This window comes from Myiozetetes cayanensis, unplaced genomic scaffold (assembly GCF_022539395.1).
Source record: "Myiozetetes cayanensis isolate MyiCay16 unplaced genomic scaffold, myiCay2020 scf9, whole genome shotgun sequence".
Lineage (NCBI taxonomy): Eukaryota > Metazoa > Chordata > Aves > Passeriformes > Tyrannidae > Myiozetetes > Myiozetetes cayanensis.
Window position 1 is genome coordinate 22172291 of NW_026088185.1, and position 17448 is coordinate 22189738.

Genomic DNA, 17448 nt, shown 5'->3' on the forward strand with positions numbered 1-17448 from the left:
TTAATGTATTCTTGCGTGTCTCTGGCAGAGAGCTAGAAAGGAGGTGGGGCAAACTATTGAAAGGAAAAGCTGGGTTCAGTCATCTTCAGGACCAGTTTGGGCCACCCAATCTGAGCATGGGTAGTGAGATACCTTGGTAAGAGGAGAGGACAGACACTGAGGCTATACAGTACAGAAGAAGGAAGGAGTGGATGAGGGAAGGAGGTCACTGAGATAGTGGGAAGCAGGCTGTATCCTATCCAGATTCAGTGGAAAAGTGGGGCAAGTTATTGGATCTCATGTGCTCAGCTTCTCTGAGCTGTGTCTGAGCTGCTTCCACAGCAAACTGAGCAGACCTCCTGCAACCATTCCCTTCCTGATCTGAGTTGGCACCGCCCTGGCCTTTTCTTTCCCTTTTGGATGTGATCCAGAACCCTCCCATCTCTGCACGTGCCAGCTTTCTCTCTCCTTCCAAACATGTGCCTATGCACACAACCCAGGGCATCTCACCTTAATATTTATGGTAGAGGCATTTTGGCTTTTGCCCTTGTGGAAACTCAGCCCTACAAACATGGAAATTGAAAGATGTGAGAATTTAAAATTTTTTTTTCCTTTCATTCTTACAGTTGGGACAGTGGAGAGTGAAATCCTGTGAAGAAAAATTGAAATATGTTTGCAAGAAAAAAGGAGAGATTCTGAATGAAACGAAATCAGATGAAAGATGTTCACTGGAAGAGGTAATAGCCTGTACTTCTTTTACTGTCACTTGGTTCAGAAAGCCTAAAATCTGCATAAAAGCACTTACTTCCTCTACTTCCATTTCATTCTTGTCTGTTCAGTAAAATCTATGAAACATTTTAGCTGGACATGTGTATAGCATGAGCCAAATTTTAGATTCTCCTAAACAGGCTCTGGAAGTATTATCAGTCTGTTTATTGATGAAAGTATTATGAGCCTGGACCCAAGAGATGTTGTGTTTTATTTATTTGTTTGAAAAAACAAATTGGAAGTGTTATTGATAACACCGTTTGTTCTGTGGTTTATGCTTTAAGTATGTTTTAAAATTTAAGATAAGCACTTGGCAATATAAAGATATGCAAAGATTGTTAACTGAGATTAGGTTTCTGTTACACATCACTAGGCTTTTATTTTTGTTCTGTGACTTGAGTAAAGGTGGGAGGGGTTTGGTTGTTTTGCTTTTGTGTGGTTTTTTTTTTTAAGGTATAACGTGTTAGCATAAATAAGGCTTAAAAAGAAGTCTCTTGTCTTTTGAACAAGCTTAGGATGGTATTACTAGCTACTTCAGTTACTTGGTTCAGTCTTGTGTGGCACATTACTTACAACAGGAAAAATGTTTACCCCTTATCTTTCTTCCTGTGCAGCCTTGGGCTATTTTTCAGTCTTTTCAGAGACCTCTAGCATGTAGAGTTACAGCTTTTAGTGCTGCTCAGACACCAGTGGCATTGGTAGGCTAGAAAAGTGTTAACACATTAATGTGCCTTGAAATTTCAGTGTAAATATGGGGAGAAGTATTTGAATAAAAGAGAAATTTTGTAAGTTCATCCTTTTTTTCTCCGAAGTAAAGAAACATTGGTAATGCCCTCTTAGTATTCCTCTGTTTGAATCCTGGTGGAACAGCATGAAAACTCCTATTGTTTTGAATAGGACTAGGCTGTTGCCCTTGTGTTTCTCTCTGTAAATGCACATAGTGGTCAGAAGACTCTACACAGGCAAGCTAAAACAGTGGTGTATTTTATTCCTGTGGCTGCATTATTTCTTATGACTGTGAATCTGAAGAGTTGATGATACTGGACCTTGTATGTGACATGCTGCGACACACTGCATTTCTTTCTTGTTTATGATGTGCCAGCTTGTGGCATCAGCAATGTTGGCAATGATTTATTTTCTCCTGTAAGTAATGCCTAAGTTAGATTGTTTTGTTCAAATGTGGTTTTTGTTCTCTAACCAGGGATGGGAGAGACATGGGAACTATTGTTACAGGATTGATAAAACGGAAGTTTCATTTGGAACACGGTGCAATCTTACAGTGATGAACAGGTAAAGCACATTTGTAACTTACAGGCAGGTTTAACAGTACAATCCTGGAGAAAGAAATCAGAGATTAAAACCTTTGTATGGTAACTAATGATTCATAAAGAAAAAGTAGGTAGAGAATTACTTGTGCTGAGAACTAGCAAAAACCGTTTTCCGTGGTGTGACAATGGTAAACCTACAGTGTGAACCTTCTTGGAAGCATGAGAATTCCCAGGCTGCAGACCCCATGTTGAATAAGGGACTGCCTGGACAACTGCTTGAACTGACTCATGTAGTAATACGTCTAGTTTTCAAGTTGTCATAGTTCCAGATATCTTTCAAATATTGACTCAGACCAATCTGCCAATTTTCAGATTTGAGCAAGAATTTATAAACAGTCTGATGAGAAAACACACTGAAGTTGACGAAAAGTACTTCTGGACCGGTTTGCAGGATATTAGCCAAACGGGAATATATTCCTGGGGTACAGTGAATGGGGAAAAAACGGAAGCTGTGACATACACTAACTGGAATTCCTTGCAACCAGGTAAATTTGAAAATCAAAAATACATAAAAATACTATCCTTTTACACTGAGCAAGTACCATGTTACAGAACTCCAGGCATGAAATAAAATAGTTAGTCACAAGCATGTCAGGTTTTTTGGGGAAAACCAGCCAGTGGTTTTAAATATGTTTCTCATGCCTTTAATCTTAGAGTTTTCAGGAGGATGTGTGGCCATGTCCAATGGAAATTCTCTTGGAAAGTGGGAAACTAAGGACTGTAAAACCACTAAAGCACTTTCGATCTGCAAAAAATATATTGGGCAGCCCAAGGAGCCAGAAGTGCTCCCAAAGCCAACTGATCCCTGTCCCCCTGGGTGGCACAATGGATCCGGCCTTGCCTGCTACAAGGTAAAATGTTATTCCTGTTTGATGTTAATTGCTTGTTACTGTCTTGGAGCAACTGTGTGATTATGTGGTGCATAGCTACTCTGAAGTGTGTCTTAGAGGTGTTTTACACCAGGAGGGGGAATTGATGTTGATGACTGCAGCATTTGCCCTGTGCTGCTGTCTCAGGGGTCTGTTGCTGTTGGAGGGCGCTGTGTCCTTATCAGAGCCTGCTGCCAACTTGCATGCAGAGACACCTGAATAGGGAAGGAAAGCACTTTGCATCACCTGCCCTTGTTCTTTTCCTTTCTATACTCTTAGCAGTATAGATAGGAGAGGTGGTATTTTCTCTGGTATGAGTATGGATATAAAAAAAGTGCAGCCTCAATTGCATTTTACTGTTTTTGTAGTGAGCAAGGAGTTTTACTGGTTTTGTAGTGAGGAAGTAAGCAGCTGAACTGTTAGATGGAATGGCTTAAACAAGTTTATATTTAGAAATGCAGGGTTTTCCCTCCTATTAACAGTGAAATCAAGTTAAAACTGAGAGTGTTCATTGGGTTGTTTATTCATTATTTCTGGACTCAGTGTTTACAATGAACTGTCTCTTGTAAACAGCTCATGTAGCAAAGTGGGGAAACCCAACTTGAATAACAAGGGTGTGGGCAAGCATTCTGAAGGGATAAGTCTAGCTGATGTGCAGCATAGCTGTCCCATAGCCGATGGACATGACAGCTGGCCCTGGCAGATTCTCCAGAACTGTTGTTGACCAAATGCAGCATGTCTGTGCAGAGAGATCTAGCTGATGGGAGTTGGCTTGGACTAAAGCCAAGGGGATCAAGTGGAAATGTTAGCTGAGGTGTATGAGCCAAAGTTGCAATGCTGATGCATACAGGTAGCAAAGTGTATGCCAAAGAACTCCTTCACCTGCAGCATCCAAGTGAGCCCAGTTTCAGGGAACATTAGGCTTTACAGTTCATGATAAATTTGAAAGAACAGCATCCCTTAAAACTTACACTTTGACTTGCAGTTTTGGAATGAGTTGGGTGGTGTTTTCTAAAATCTTTCTGGTAAAGAAAAACACAGAAAGTCTGTCATATGGAATATGTTGAGTTTGAAATAAATTTTGTCAGCTAAACTTCAGAGTCAGGCTGTTGTCAAACAAACAGGAAAAAAAAAATATTAAAAAGTGAAGTTCTCTCCCTTTGGAAATACCAGTTATTAAATCAGGTGATCTGATTTGGGATCTCAGGTGATCATGTTTGAGTAGTACCAGGAGTGTTTTAAAAATGCTGTCACTTGTGTCATGTTCTGCTCTGATGTTTGGCTGTTGTGAAGTTCTTCCACAGTGAAAGAGTGCTGCGAACCAGGACCTGGGAAGAGGCAGAAAGGTTCTGTGAAGCACTTGGAGGCCATCTGCCTAGTTTTAGTCACTCAGAAGAAGTCAAGGCACTTCATTCTATCCTGAGAAAAATGATCAGGTAACAAACTAGCCATGTTCTAAAATTTTGATTTCCATTGCTTTCTGCAGTAGATCGCAAATGCTGCTGACCCCAAATGGCAAGTATGAGACAGTGTGCAGTAACTGTGTTTCCCACAGTAAAAACAACTAGATGTGGTATTTGAACTGCCTTGCTGGAAAATGTCAAGGGAATACAGCTTGGGCAAATATTTCACATTGCTAAGGGCAGCACAGGAAAAGAGAAATGTATATAATGGAAGATACTCAAACCAAATTAAGTCTGTTGTTATAATAAGTATTTCCTTCTTTATGCTGAATTTTGGCACAGCAAGGTGGTAGTTAGTACCTATTCTTTACTGATATGTTCTTAAGAGACAAGTTATTATTCCAGTTTTGCAGATACATCTCATTTTTATTCATGAAATATTTTATTCATGCTTCCTGACTAAACTGGGTGCTATATTTTGAAAATGTGCATAATGTAGTGTCCAGCAATCTGGTTGGCACAGATCCCATTTGGCATGATTGCAATAACACTATATGGGCATTAGATGGGTGTGCTGAGTTTTCTGGTATCAACAAATTAAATGCTACATAATTTATGAGTTTAAACCTCTTTTTAATGAAATGAACTGTCATTGCAAAGCTTTATTAGGCATTGGTCTGATGTCAGATCCTTGTGTAATATGTTTTTTTTGATTGACAGCCCGGTTTTTCAGAACTTTTGCCAACTTAAACTCAAATGCAGCCAGTTATGTGATCTAAATTTTTTCATCAACAGACTAAATGAGGATTATATCAGAAGCTGCCAGCACACAACACTGTGATTAAATTTTAAAACCTGATGACTGAAGAGATGCCTTCTTGAAAAGACTGTAAACTTTTTTTAGAAGTGCACAAGTCATGAAAATTACTCAGTGTTTATGTTAAGAGACAAAAACAAACTTGTATGCTCTATATATAGATAGTTTTGCTTGTGAAAAAGCCACTTGTGGTTCCTTTGCTAAACTGACTGAAGTCCCTGAAATAAAAATCAATGCAGAAATTATTTATAGCTTAGATCTTATTAGACACTTTTGCAATTACAAATTTTGTTTTAGTGTACCTAATCTACTATGAAAAATAATTAGAGAAATTGTCCTACAAGTCCTTGGAACTGCTTTTCAGCTTGCAGACCATCTGAGGTATTAATTACAGTTAAGGACCATTTTTTTGTTAGGAGTTTAAAGATGGAGACTTCTGTCTTTCCAGGAAGTCAGCTAACACACAATGCTCCTGCACTTCCCATACTTTAGAAAACTTGAACTGAAAGAAGGAAAGTCCCAGTACTTCAGTTTTATTCTACCAGAACTTAAGATAAGGGGCGATATATTGAGCCCAGTATAAATCGACTTTGCAGTCAGTGTTGCAGTGACTGCACATGTCAAATATAACTAAAAACACAGTATTTTCATCTAAGCTAACTGCTTTTTCAGCACTTTTTTTTCACTTCATTCTGAACTGGTGTACTACGTATTTGATATTGCCTGAAGTATTTTAAATGATATTTGTTTGTTTATATAATATAATTGTTGAAGATAGTTTTGCTTTTAAATTACTCAGAGGTGGTGGTTATGTAAAATACTTTGGAGGTTAAGTGTCAAGGGTAGTTTGTCTGAAACTTAAGTTCATTTGAGAAAGGAGATAGGAAACCAAGTGAATTATTTTGCCAAGGACAAATAACTTAGCTAACTGGGAGAAATCATCCTAAGGTAATGTTAGATGTGGTTAGCTGCTGGAGTGCGCTGGCATGCAGTTTGTTCATGTTCCCTGTATTTAGTCAGTGCAAACTCTGACCTTAAGTATTCATTCAGTGCATTCATTTCAGCTTGGGGAAGGAGCCACACCTCTTTTGATTTCGGGTTTTTTCCCCTTGCACAGGTTCTCTGGTGACTCATTGAGAATTATTTGTTTTTAAATGCTAGCAAGAGTCAGTTTGGTTCACCAGGAAAAGGGCAGCTTGCCTAGTCCATTCCGTTCTTTACTCGTATTCCACCTTAGAGGCAAATAAGAGCTAGAATTGCTCCAGCCAAGTCAGGCTATTGCCATTGGAAAGGAAAATAAACTTTGCCTGCCAACCTTCCCTCTGGAAGAAATAGGAGAGAACCTCTTTTCACTTGAAGGGACATGATGATACAGGCAGAACAGATCTGGTTCAGTTACTTCCATTCTTTTAGGACTGAGTTTGTGAGCATTCTGCAGCTTATAGCTGGCAGCAGTGCTGGACACGGGGAGAGTAATACCTTGGATTGGTTAGAAATGACATTTCAGTGAGGACACCTTACTGGAAAGAAATCAGTTGCCTTTTATATGAACAGTTCTGCTGCTGTAATTATTCTGAATCTAGAAAGCCTCATGAATACTTGAGTTTGAAAGAAAAAACTGATCTTAACGTGCTGGCTAAAACAGCAATAAAGCTGAGATGCAGGCTGTAGTAATTGCATTAATTCAGCTTCTCTTTTCTTCCACTCAAGAGTATGTAATTAGCAGGATGTGATTTAGCTAGTGCAGTAGCCTTTTACAGGCGGAAGAACAGAGGTTTAGATGGGATTCATACATAGTTTTAGGCCAGTGCTGCCTAAGATTAAATGATGCCTTAAATTGCACCCTTAACGAGTTGGCCCAGATGTACAAATTACCTCATGTCAAGAACAAGATTGACCTACAAGCCCCAGTAACTTCACTTAGGCTCCTAATCTTGTGTTGGAGCTGACATAAAGGACAGAAAAAATAATTTTTCTATTTCAGCAGTTATAATATGATTAGAAAAATTACTGGTTTACAGTCCCTTTACATCAATCTAAGCTGTATTTATCCACTCCTGTAGAACATTGATTTTTATGAAGTTTTAGTCTGTGTGAGAGAAAAAACACCAGTATTCTGCAGGGATTGCTGGAGATTTAGGGTCTTTCATTGTTAATCAGTGTGGAGTCCATTGTAAAGCACAAATTGTACCTATTTTTTTAGGTTAAAACTCAGGATAATCTAGGTTTTAGAGACAGTTCCAGTGTAGCTCAAAGAATACGCTAGCAGTGGTAAATCCATTTTGATACAGATCCATAGGATGGATTTCAAATGCTTTGCAGTGTGAAGACAGATGCCTGAAGCACAAACAAATTCAGTGCTGCAAGCTTAGTTACAGTAGAGAGTCTTAATTCATGTTTTTCTTCAATAGTTACTGGAATTCTTTCCTGTGATGAGATAATAGTATACTTTCAGAGGACTATCAGAAGGCATAAAAGTACTGTCAAGTGTAGTGTAGCAGTTCCTGAATTAGTCATGGTCATGTCTGAACAGTTCCAAAAAGAAGCAAAATATGTACATTAATGTGTAAGAGCTTAGCTGAAAACATTGTTTTGTTTGCAGACCAGTAATTATAAAATGGGAGAATAGCTAATTCTTGACCTGGCACCCTTTTTTTTTTTTTCCTTTTTAAATCTGTTTATTATCTGAAAGCCAAATACAAGTTGACAGACTTTGAAAAATTGCTCTAGATCCTCAGGTAATTACTGCAAATTACTGCAAATCCTTTTGAAACAAGTTTCTCAGATGGCTGATACTAAGGGGGACTCTACCAAATAAAATACTGTTGCCCTTCTGGGATTTCATACTTAGGCCACATACTCTGGGCTAAACTTTTTCCTGGTGCTGCACTGTCAGTATTTTCAGGTTGCTCAGCATCAGGTAAACCTGGGTCTGAGTCCATCCCTCCTTGTAATAAAGTAATTTTCATAAACTTTCCACGTTCTGACTTTAAATCTCTTTGTTAAGTTTGTCAGCACTGCTTTTTTGGGAGCCTTTTCCAAACTCTGACCTCTGCTGGTCAGACATATCTTTCCATTTTTGAGCCTAAATTTATTTCTGAGATGTGGTTCATTTAGACTTGATGTCCTTGTTGCTCAAATAGCTCCTCTTCTTCGGGGTTTAGTCTCCTAAAATATTATAAAGGATAATTATATCCTTTCTCCCATCTTTCTTTGTAAAGGCTAGACAAGAAAATACTTAATGCTTGTTAATAACCTAAACTCTAATGTCCTCAAATGTCCTGTGTTCCTTCTCTGTATTTGATACAACATGAATTTATGGAATTAGTACTCCTGATACAGTCTTACAAGAGCCCTGTACTGTGGTATCTATACTCTTCTATTGCTGTCAGACCACTTTGGTGAGAGTACCTTTTCCACAGCTCTTTTGCAGTAGGGTTTCATATAGTGTGTGATTTCATAGAAAACTCATGGTCTTTCTCCCTCTGCTGCTTCTGTGTAATACTGTCCTTCAGAGAAGTGTCTGTTGCCTTTCTTGGGCAGGGGAGTGGATTAGAGTAAATTATCATAAACTTCACTAAGTAGCACAAAATTGATACTTTGAGAAGCTGCTGTACAAAACTAACCTTGCAGTTTGACTAGCACATTTAACTTCGTTATGGCATCTTTAGATTCATAAAGTAATAGTGAAGAGTATAGTAAAGGTTCTTACTGCAGATTTGAGTATATACATTGTAAACCCATTTTTTCAGGCAGCTTAGTATCTTGGAGTATAGTTGAAATTTTGGATTTGAGTATCCCTTGTTTATGAAAAGTGAAGAAGTGAAATTTAGAAAAAAAGACAGTTCTGACTGGACTGTAATTTCTATTGCCAGTCATTTATGCAACCATTGAAATTGCTGGTGTTAGGTGCTAATATAAGTCTATGCCACATTTATGAATGTGCATAATTGAAATAGGTGTCCATGTTTGGTGTGTTTATATCACTGACAAAGCTAAGGGAAATATGATGCCAGTTGTGCTTTATGAGTAAAAGCTTTTGTGTGATTTGAGGAAGAGTGTATTTGAGCTGGTGGTGGAGAGAGAGATGGCCTAAGATGGGCAAGAGAAAGAGAACCAAGGTGTATAAACACTCTGTGTGTGATTCTGGAAGAAAAGTGTAGAAAAGAGACCTTTACATCAAGTGACAACTGATGAAGTGGTGATTCAGCCAAAAAAGGAATTGATTTAGTTAGTTTTCTTCTGTACAGAAGAGGTCCTAGCCGTTATGCTTGTTTTCTCTTTGAACTCCTACAACTTGCAGTAGTAAACCTTTGTTTTTGCTGGTTGATCATAAGTAGTGCCATGACATAGGTCAGTCTTTTTATTAAATGTGCTGAACCATGCTTGGCGTAAGATTTTATCGTGTTTATTTCCAGCAATGACAGATGGGTATGGATTGGAATGAATAAGAGGAGTCCAGATTCTTTGGGAACCTGGCAGTGGAGCGATGATAAACCCGTAAGTTAACTTTTAACCTGGAAACATGACGTACTGATTTGTTTCAACTTGGACTGAATTGAAAGTAAATTGCTAAATATTTTAATTAAAATATGGCAGATCCTTCAGTAGATTAATAGTTCAGAAGAAGATTTTGCACTTAAGAGCTATCATCCAGGTGGATTTCCAGTTAAAAAACATATCTTTAATAAGGTTAACCTGATTTCTGTCTCCATTATATTAAAATACTTAATATAGTAGTAGTTAATAGAAATATAGTAGTAAGCATCTAAAAGCTGGTGGAGAGAACAAGTTGTCTTCTTGGCACAACAGAGGGGAGGGTTTATCAGTTCATCTCCTTGATATGTCAGACTTCTCCAAAAATAATCTTCTTCACTGTAATTGTTTTGTTTGCCTGAAATTTTGAGTTCTTCCCCCACCACAGTAACAGATATGGAGATTCAAAATTGATTGAGTAACTGCCATTCAACACATATTTTAATAGTAATAAACATGATGGGACGTCAGGTTTGAATGGTTTTCTCTTGGGTTTACCATAGCAAACCATACAGTGCTGATTCTTTCATCCTGTCCATCACCTTGTAGGTAACTAGTGTTGTTATGCCACTCGAGTATCTGGAAGATGAATATGATACAAGAGACTGTGCTGCATTAAAGGTTAGTTTCAATGTTTTTAATAACAACATGCATGTTTTTACTTAGAAGTACGTGGAAAAAATACTTTCTCCAAGCATATATTGAATTTAGGTTGAGATGTTTTCTTAACATAGTGAAAAAGCTGCTACTGTTCCCTTTATCAATCTAGATCTATTACTAATTATCCTTATTCAAATAGCTTTTTATGAACCAAGCACTATGCTAATGATAGGCTTTCATAAGACTTCTTTTGAACCTTTTTGACTACAAAATATTTTAGTAACAATGCTGTTTGCTGTTGCATAATGCCATACTGTGTATCTCTAGTATATTAAACGTAACTCTTAAGGATGTACCGTGGCATCTAAAACAAAAAATCAGAGCCCTACTTGTAACTTTTAAAGTCTAAACTAGTTTTTCTGAACTGCAAATTAAGAAGTTGTTTGAAACCTGAAGTAGGGGAATGGAGTAGCCAGGATAGAGAATGTGTTTGTGTTTATTTGATGTATTTCCTTGTTTACTGGTGAAATAGACTGTAAGTGCTTTGTTGGTTTTTAATTTCAAATGTCATACCTCTGCTTAATTCCTAATTGTGTTCTTCATTACTTAATTTAGTCTTGATGGCATGAGTTTTAAAATGACCTTTACCTTTTCTGAAGCATCGAGTCATCTTGACTTTTTACAAGATCATTCCAATACCACCCCTTTTAATGTAATTAGAACCACCTCTGCTTTTAGGACTTAATAAGGGAAAGGATAGTTGCATCCCTCTGCTTCTGTTCTCAGCCATTTCCCTCATTCTCTTTCACTGTGTTCATTACCCCAGACTTGAGAAGCTGGTTCAGCACTGAGCTTCTAAAAATTTTAGACAAAGGAGAGCAATTTGAAGGGGATGCTGTGAATGTGGTAACTTCCCTCTCCTAAGTGCTAGTTACAGACATGTTATTTTACTAAATGATAAAAAATTCTCCTTACTGGAGAGATCAGCAAAAGTGAAGTCAGTTCTTTAAGCTTGATTGTAAGAAATAAATAAGAAAGATTATTTCTGTGCCAGTTTCAGCAGAAATGAGAATCACTTCAGGGGAACAAGTTGCAACAGATAATTTAATAAAAAGCATCTATGAGATCCTGTGCGCCACAGAAACCCTAAGAAATAATATTGCTAGAAAAGAGTTCTATGTAACTGACCATAAGCCTTTACCTAATTGCTTCACTTGGGGAGTTATAGTTGAAGTTACAGTTGTATCTGTTCATTTTTTGCAAAATATACTGTGGGACAACACTAGAAAATACTCTGACTTTGCCAAGGTACTTTTTTAATACGGTTTAATTTTACATTTCAGAGGCCTATGCTGTGCTAACTCAATTCTCTGTTTCTACTTTTATACAGACCTCCCAGTTTTCACGGAGATCATTTTGGAGATTTTATTTCCATGAAGGCAGAGACCTGGAATTTTACTTCAGGCCTTTTGATTGTGAAGCTAAACTTGAATGGGTCTGCCAGATAACTAAAGGTAAACTGCAGTTACATCCATTTATTCATGTAAAGAGTTTATTACAACTGAGTTGTCAGCGTTGCCCAATAATAGAAACTTTGCAAACAATGTTTTATTGTTTCCTTTCTGAACTGCTGAGAAGACAGTACATGAAATGTTTCACCTGTGTCATGTACAAACAGATGAACAATTAGAATATTCAAAGTTACATCAGAAAATAACTATGAGGAGAATGCAGTATCACTGCTCTCATATTCTTTCTAGTCCTGTTAAGTGAGAGATGGTTTCTTGTGAGGTGATGCAGGTCACAGACTTGCAGAATTTGTGTACTTTACTTAATCTTTCTTAGTGATATTTGTAACTATATCGCCACAAATATCTTGGGTGTACAGTTTGCATCAACCTTAGGTGAATTAGCCTTCTGGTAAAACTGCTGTACTGCCTCCTCAGTGTAGTGAAAGAGAGGAATAGGAATACAAAAGAATGGCATGGCATATCTGCACAGATCCAGGATTTCTCATGCAGTGTGAAAAGTTACCCAGTAGACTTTTATATTTTGGTTTTTCATTAAAAGGTGTTTCAGGGGATGAAGCTTTCTTCTTGTGGTGAGATCCTGGTAGATACACTACTTGGATGCTTGTATTCTACTTGAGAGATAAAAAAACCTCACAGATGTTTAAGACAGAGGTATCAAGTACTCCATTAATTTTACATCAGCTCATTTTAAACTGTTAAACCTGTGTGTGATTTCCTTCTCCTTTTGTTTTTTCCATCATGAATAGTGAGAAATATGAGTATTAACCATCTTCCGTTATTGGTGGCTACAGTCTTGGTAGAAGGTGAACTCTAAGTGACTATTTTTTTTTTCCTTTGGGCAGGTAGCACTCCAAAGACACCTGAGTGGTATATACCAGGTAAATGGACTTCTTGTGTATTCTTCCACTATGTCTATATTGTTGTTTATACTCAATATTTTTTATTAGGGTTGTTACATTGCTACTGCAATATTTGTTTGATACCAGGAAAGGTTATGATAGATGGAATTTGATTCTGAGAGAGTTCAGAATGCAGAGAGTTGACTCTTCCCAGTGTCAAACTGAGATTTCTTACTACTTTCAGAAAAGGATTAGCTTTTCAGAATTGATTTCTTACGCATGTGGTGTTTCTTCTGCGTAGATGAAATTGGAATTCATGGACCCCCACTTGTTGTTGATGGAGCAGAGCTGTGGTTTGTACCAGATAAAAACTTGAGCTACCAGGAAGCTATTTTCTACTGTCAAAAAAATGATAGTGATTTAGCCTCTGTGGATTCTTACCCAAAACTCAGGGCAATACTGTCTCAAATAGAAAAGGTAAGGCAGTGTAATCGCTTTTGACAGTTACTTTACACTGTAGGGAAATTTTCTTGCCAGGTTTACTGTTATAAGAAAATGTTAATCCTTAATTTCTTTCTTTTTCCTGTTGGCCTTTGTAGTTCTCAATTATACTGAAAAGGAAAAGATGAATTTAATGAGAATTATTTTAATGGCAGTCTTGTAAAAAAAATTTTTATATTGAAAAGTAGACTTAAAAACTTGAAAAAACCCAAACCACTCCAAATGGAGAAAAAGTGTCATAACAGGACCATGGTATAAGCATCTCATTGTCTGCAAATATTTCATTAACAGTTGTGCCAGTTCTTAATTTTATGCATGGGACAAGACATAATTTTTCGCCTGATGAGAGGACTTAATTATAAATGCATGATGGTCTGATAGGCTTTGCTGAAATGGGTTTGTGGTATTCATAGCATGAAAGTACATACTTTTAAGGAATCTTACAAAAACGTTTCAATGCCTCTGTGACTAATTTTGTCATTGCTTTATCTTTGGTAGAGTCTGGAGCTCTTTCTCTGTGGGTTATAAAATGCTGGATTTTCTTCTTTTTTCCACAGTTATCAAATAGCGAACAGAAGTGGTGGCTGAAGTTTATTGATTATGGCTACAGCTATCATTCACCGTATGTAAAATAATTTAAAGATGCTTTATTGCAAACTTGATGTGCTTTTCAGGAATACAGTTAACTAGAATAGTTGATTTAGAGTAATTTAATAATAACTGAATTAATAATCTAGTTCTTTTTTTGTCTATCAGAACTTCTAGATTTTGGGCTTTTGGGCTTAGGCACCTTAGTCTTGCCATGGAAATCTTTGAAATCTGTAGTCCTAGTAGCTGATGTATTCCCTTGATCTTTAAAGTGCTTTTATTGGATTTTTAAACCCACTTCTATGTTCTGTTAATACTTGAAGAACTGACAGAACCCAAAAGCCCTGTCTGTTGACTCTGAAAACATATGAGGAATACCTGAGAACAGGGAATAGGAAATTGGTTTAAAACATCACTCTTCCAGTTAGGTAATGCCAAGAGTCTTGGAGGGCTTTCAGTATAGTCCTGTAGAGTTGAGATGACTCAAAGCAAACCTTGCTTCATGCTTGTCATGGCTGCAGAGAAGATTCACTGTCTTCTTAGAAGGAAAATCCTTCACTTTCCAAAATACTATAGAAATATACTACCGTGAAAAGAAAACCAGAGTTATTGCCCATTTCCCTCACTTGTGCTGGCAATGTGCTCTGATTGCACATCTCAACAAAGTTAGTTTGAGCATGGTACATAGTCTACTGAACCTACCATGTGTTAAGTCCTAGTCTAGTCTAGGCCATGTAGAAACAGATACCAGTATGCCCATATTTTAGTGTGCACTGACTCTGTTGCTATCAGAGCTTCCTCTTGAAGATCACGTTGGATTGGAGATTAACTCTGAAATACTTATATCCAGTTTACAGTTATTTCCACGCTTGCATGATAGATTCCTGAGAGAATGCTGGTATGTTTCTAGAAAGAACTGGTATAGAGGTAAGGCTGTTTTAATTTTTTTACCCCATCTGTCATTACTATATTTGTTTTAAAAAAAAAAAGAAGTAATGACCATTCTGCCCAAATTCTTATATATGGATGCAAATGATACTGAATTAGGAGTGAATGACTTGTTCATGATAATCTGATTGAATTTTGAATCATTTATTACTTCCTCATGGTAGAAGCTATGGGTAATATTTCTTGATGATCAGAGGCAAACCTGAATGCAGGTGACAAATTTTGTTGATTGTCATTCTTTTTGCAACATACATTAATTAGGTGAAATCTCAATTTGGTGGCTACCTTTCTGTGTTTATGCTGTGTATTCTAACTCTGGAATGTAAGTCTGAGAGTTGTGTTAGTTAAAGCAGGTTTGACTGCATACTTGCAACCATATATACATCTGGAGGTGCAAATTTCATTAAGTACTGTAAGAGGTACACAAATTAATGGAGAAGCCAGCTGGTGGCTTATTTCCTTTTTTATTGAAGCTTATTTCCTTTTTTTCAACACTGTTTTATGTTGGGGAAAATTTATAACCTCTGGAGAAGAAGACACTCCTCCTGTCTACTACCATTTTGACTTTAAATCATGTTTTCCCCAACATTCAGTTGTATGCTGCTGAACTGTTTTCATCTTTATTAACCAAAAATTGCTCTTGACTAGGAAGTCAGTCCAGTTACTGAAGGAGTCATGTAAAGCAGTGCAGGCGAGGTGCTCTCCACGTGGATGCTGAAGGATTCCTTTTGGCTTTAATGACATTTAGGTCACATCCTCTATGCCAGAATATGAGATTAGTCCTCATATACAAAATCTTTTTTCATTATTTTTCTTTGTTCAAGTTTTCTCTGCCTATATGAAGTGTTACTAGTGGAAATTAGGGTCAGACTCTAGATTTTTAGGAATTTTATATTACTGTCCAATATAAATCATTTACCTTTGCCTTCTTCTCTACTGTTATTTTTAATGCTTTAGATTGCGTAGTAGTAGACTGTGGTTACACTGAAAAGGACTTCCCTTCAGATTGGTCTTAGTCATGTCGTAAAGTATGGATGGGAATTGGAATGTGACATGGCATTATCATAACTGTTTTTTAAAACTTCTGTCTCTGCAGACTACCCAGTTAACTGTAACGTGAAACTACCCTTCATCTGTGAAAAAAATAATGCCTCCTTACTAGAGAAACATGATCCCAGTTACCGCCCAGTCAGAGGAGGTTGCCCTAAAGGCTGGCATCAGTTTCGGAATAAGGTACAGTGATAATACAGATTAATCATCCTTACCTATTTTTCATAGTCCAGTTACCTGGAATGCTCTTGTGGAAGAGATGAGGAGGTAGCCCCTGTGTTGAGGAATGAACTAGGCTTTTGAAAACTATGAAAACTGTGTAGTGGTTAAAATAATCTCCCTCACTTCTGTCCCTTACTCAGGATTGATAGTTTCTTAATTTCAAAGCATTAATATTCAGGCTTTTTTGCTTTCCCATCACCACATGTTTAGGTCCAAGAGCATTTGTTGTGTTGTCTGATCTTGGGCTCTACTTGAATGAAGAGAAGGATTAAAAAGGGAGAGGATGAGGTTTCTGTGGCAGAAGTATCTTGATTCTCTCTGCTGAGTAATCTTAGGCAGGCAGCAAGCTGGCGGACAGTTTCCTTACTTGCCTTAAGGACTTAACTCACTTAAGAATTAGAAGCAGCTTTTAGGAATTAATCAGCAGGTCAGAAGCCATAGTATAGTCTATTTCAGTAGTATGTTTTAAGACAGTCATCTAAAGTCTTAGTGAGACTCATTCCTGTTTGGTCCACCATTATTCTGTATGTGTCCATCAGATCTGCACATTACATTGTGCTAAGGTTTCCAAATTTACTTCACGTCATTGCATAATAAAGCTTTTGAGTTCCCATGTAGTTTTCCCCAAAAGGTAGTTACAATACAAGGCATTACACTATCTGACTGTAGAGTTCATGTGTGAGTTCTCATTCCTAAAACAGTACATGATTCTGATGTAGCCAATAAAATTATTGAATTCTAATCCTCAGTGAATGAGGAGTTAGTCAGTGGGATCATTTTATATTTAGCTATTCTGTTTCATCTAATAAATGCTTGCAGCTAGTATCAAGTTCCTTGCTTCCTGTGAAAAATAATTATGTGTTGTTGCAGGAAATGAGAAGTGAGTTTTTAGGGTTGGTTTAAGAACCTTTTCATATTGAGTTATTTCTTAAGCAGAATGGTAGGATATGAAAATCCGTTTCATTATGTTTGTTTTGCAGTGTTTCCAGAAGATGAAACCTGAATATTTAACATTTAATGCAGCTAATGAAAAGTGTGTAACTTTTGGAGGCTCTCTTCCATCTATCTCAGATCAAGCTGAGCAAGGTATGATGGTGAACTAAGGGCACTTTTAATATGCAGCTTCACTTCCAGATTCAGAATAGTTCTGCTTAACAACTTGAAATCATTTGGTTATCTGTAGGCATACTGGGAACATTCTAAAAATCCAGGACCAGTTAAAGATGTATGGTCTGTTGTTTGCATCACTGGAAACATAACATGGAAATGCAGTCAGCAGACATTTGAGCCAGTTTGAAGAACAGCTTCTCTGTATGATCTTAACTTGTTACAACAAGAAAAAAGATTATAAAGCCCTGCTTTGAGTTGAGCATAGAGGGGCCATCACTGAATGAAGAATTCCTGTGTTTCGCTTTGCAAGTTAAAACATAACTGAGAGTGTAGACTTTGCTCTGTGAAAACTACCTTA

General features: G+C 37.3%; 1 protein-coding gene across 1 annotated transcript in view; it reads left to right on the plus strand.

Moving 5' to 3' along the window:
* LOC126652910 (secretory phospholipase A2 receptor-like) overlaps nt 1-17448 on the plus strand; it is a 106912-nt gene that overhangs the window by 73084 nt on the left and 16380 nt on the right. Inside the window, exons 38-51 of the mRNA XM_050340134.1 lie at nt 606-716; nt 1949-2037; nt 2388-2560; nt 2730-2926; nt 4238-4380; nt 9583-9664; nt 10250-10321; nt 11691-11814; nt 12675-12710; nt 12973-13148; nt 13730-13794; nt 14611-14687; nt 15805-15941; nt 16961-17066. Coding sequence (XP_050196091.1) covers nt 606-716; nt 1949-2037; nt 2388-2560; nt 2730-2926; nt 4238-4380; nt 9583-9664; nt 10250-10321; nt 11691-11814; nt 12675-12710; nt 12973-13148; nt 13730-13794; nt 14611-14687; nt 15805-15941; nt 16961-17066 — 1588 coding nt within the window. The remainder of the gene's footprint in view (nt 1-605; nt 717-1948; nt 2038-2387; nt 2561-2729; nt 2927-4237; nt 4381-9582; nt 9665-10249; nt 10322-11690; nt 11815-12674; nt 12711-12972; nt 13149-13729; nt 13795-14610; nt 14688-15804; nt 15942-16960; nt 17067-17448) is intronic.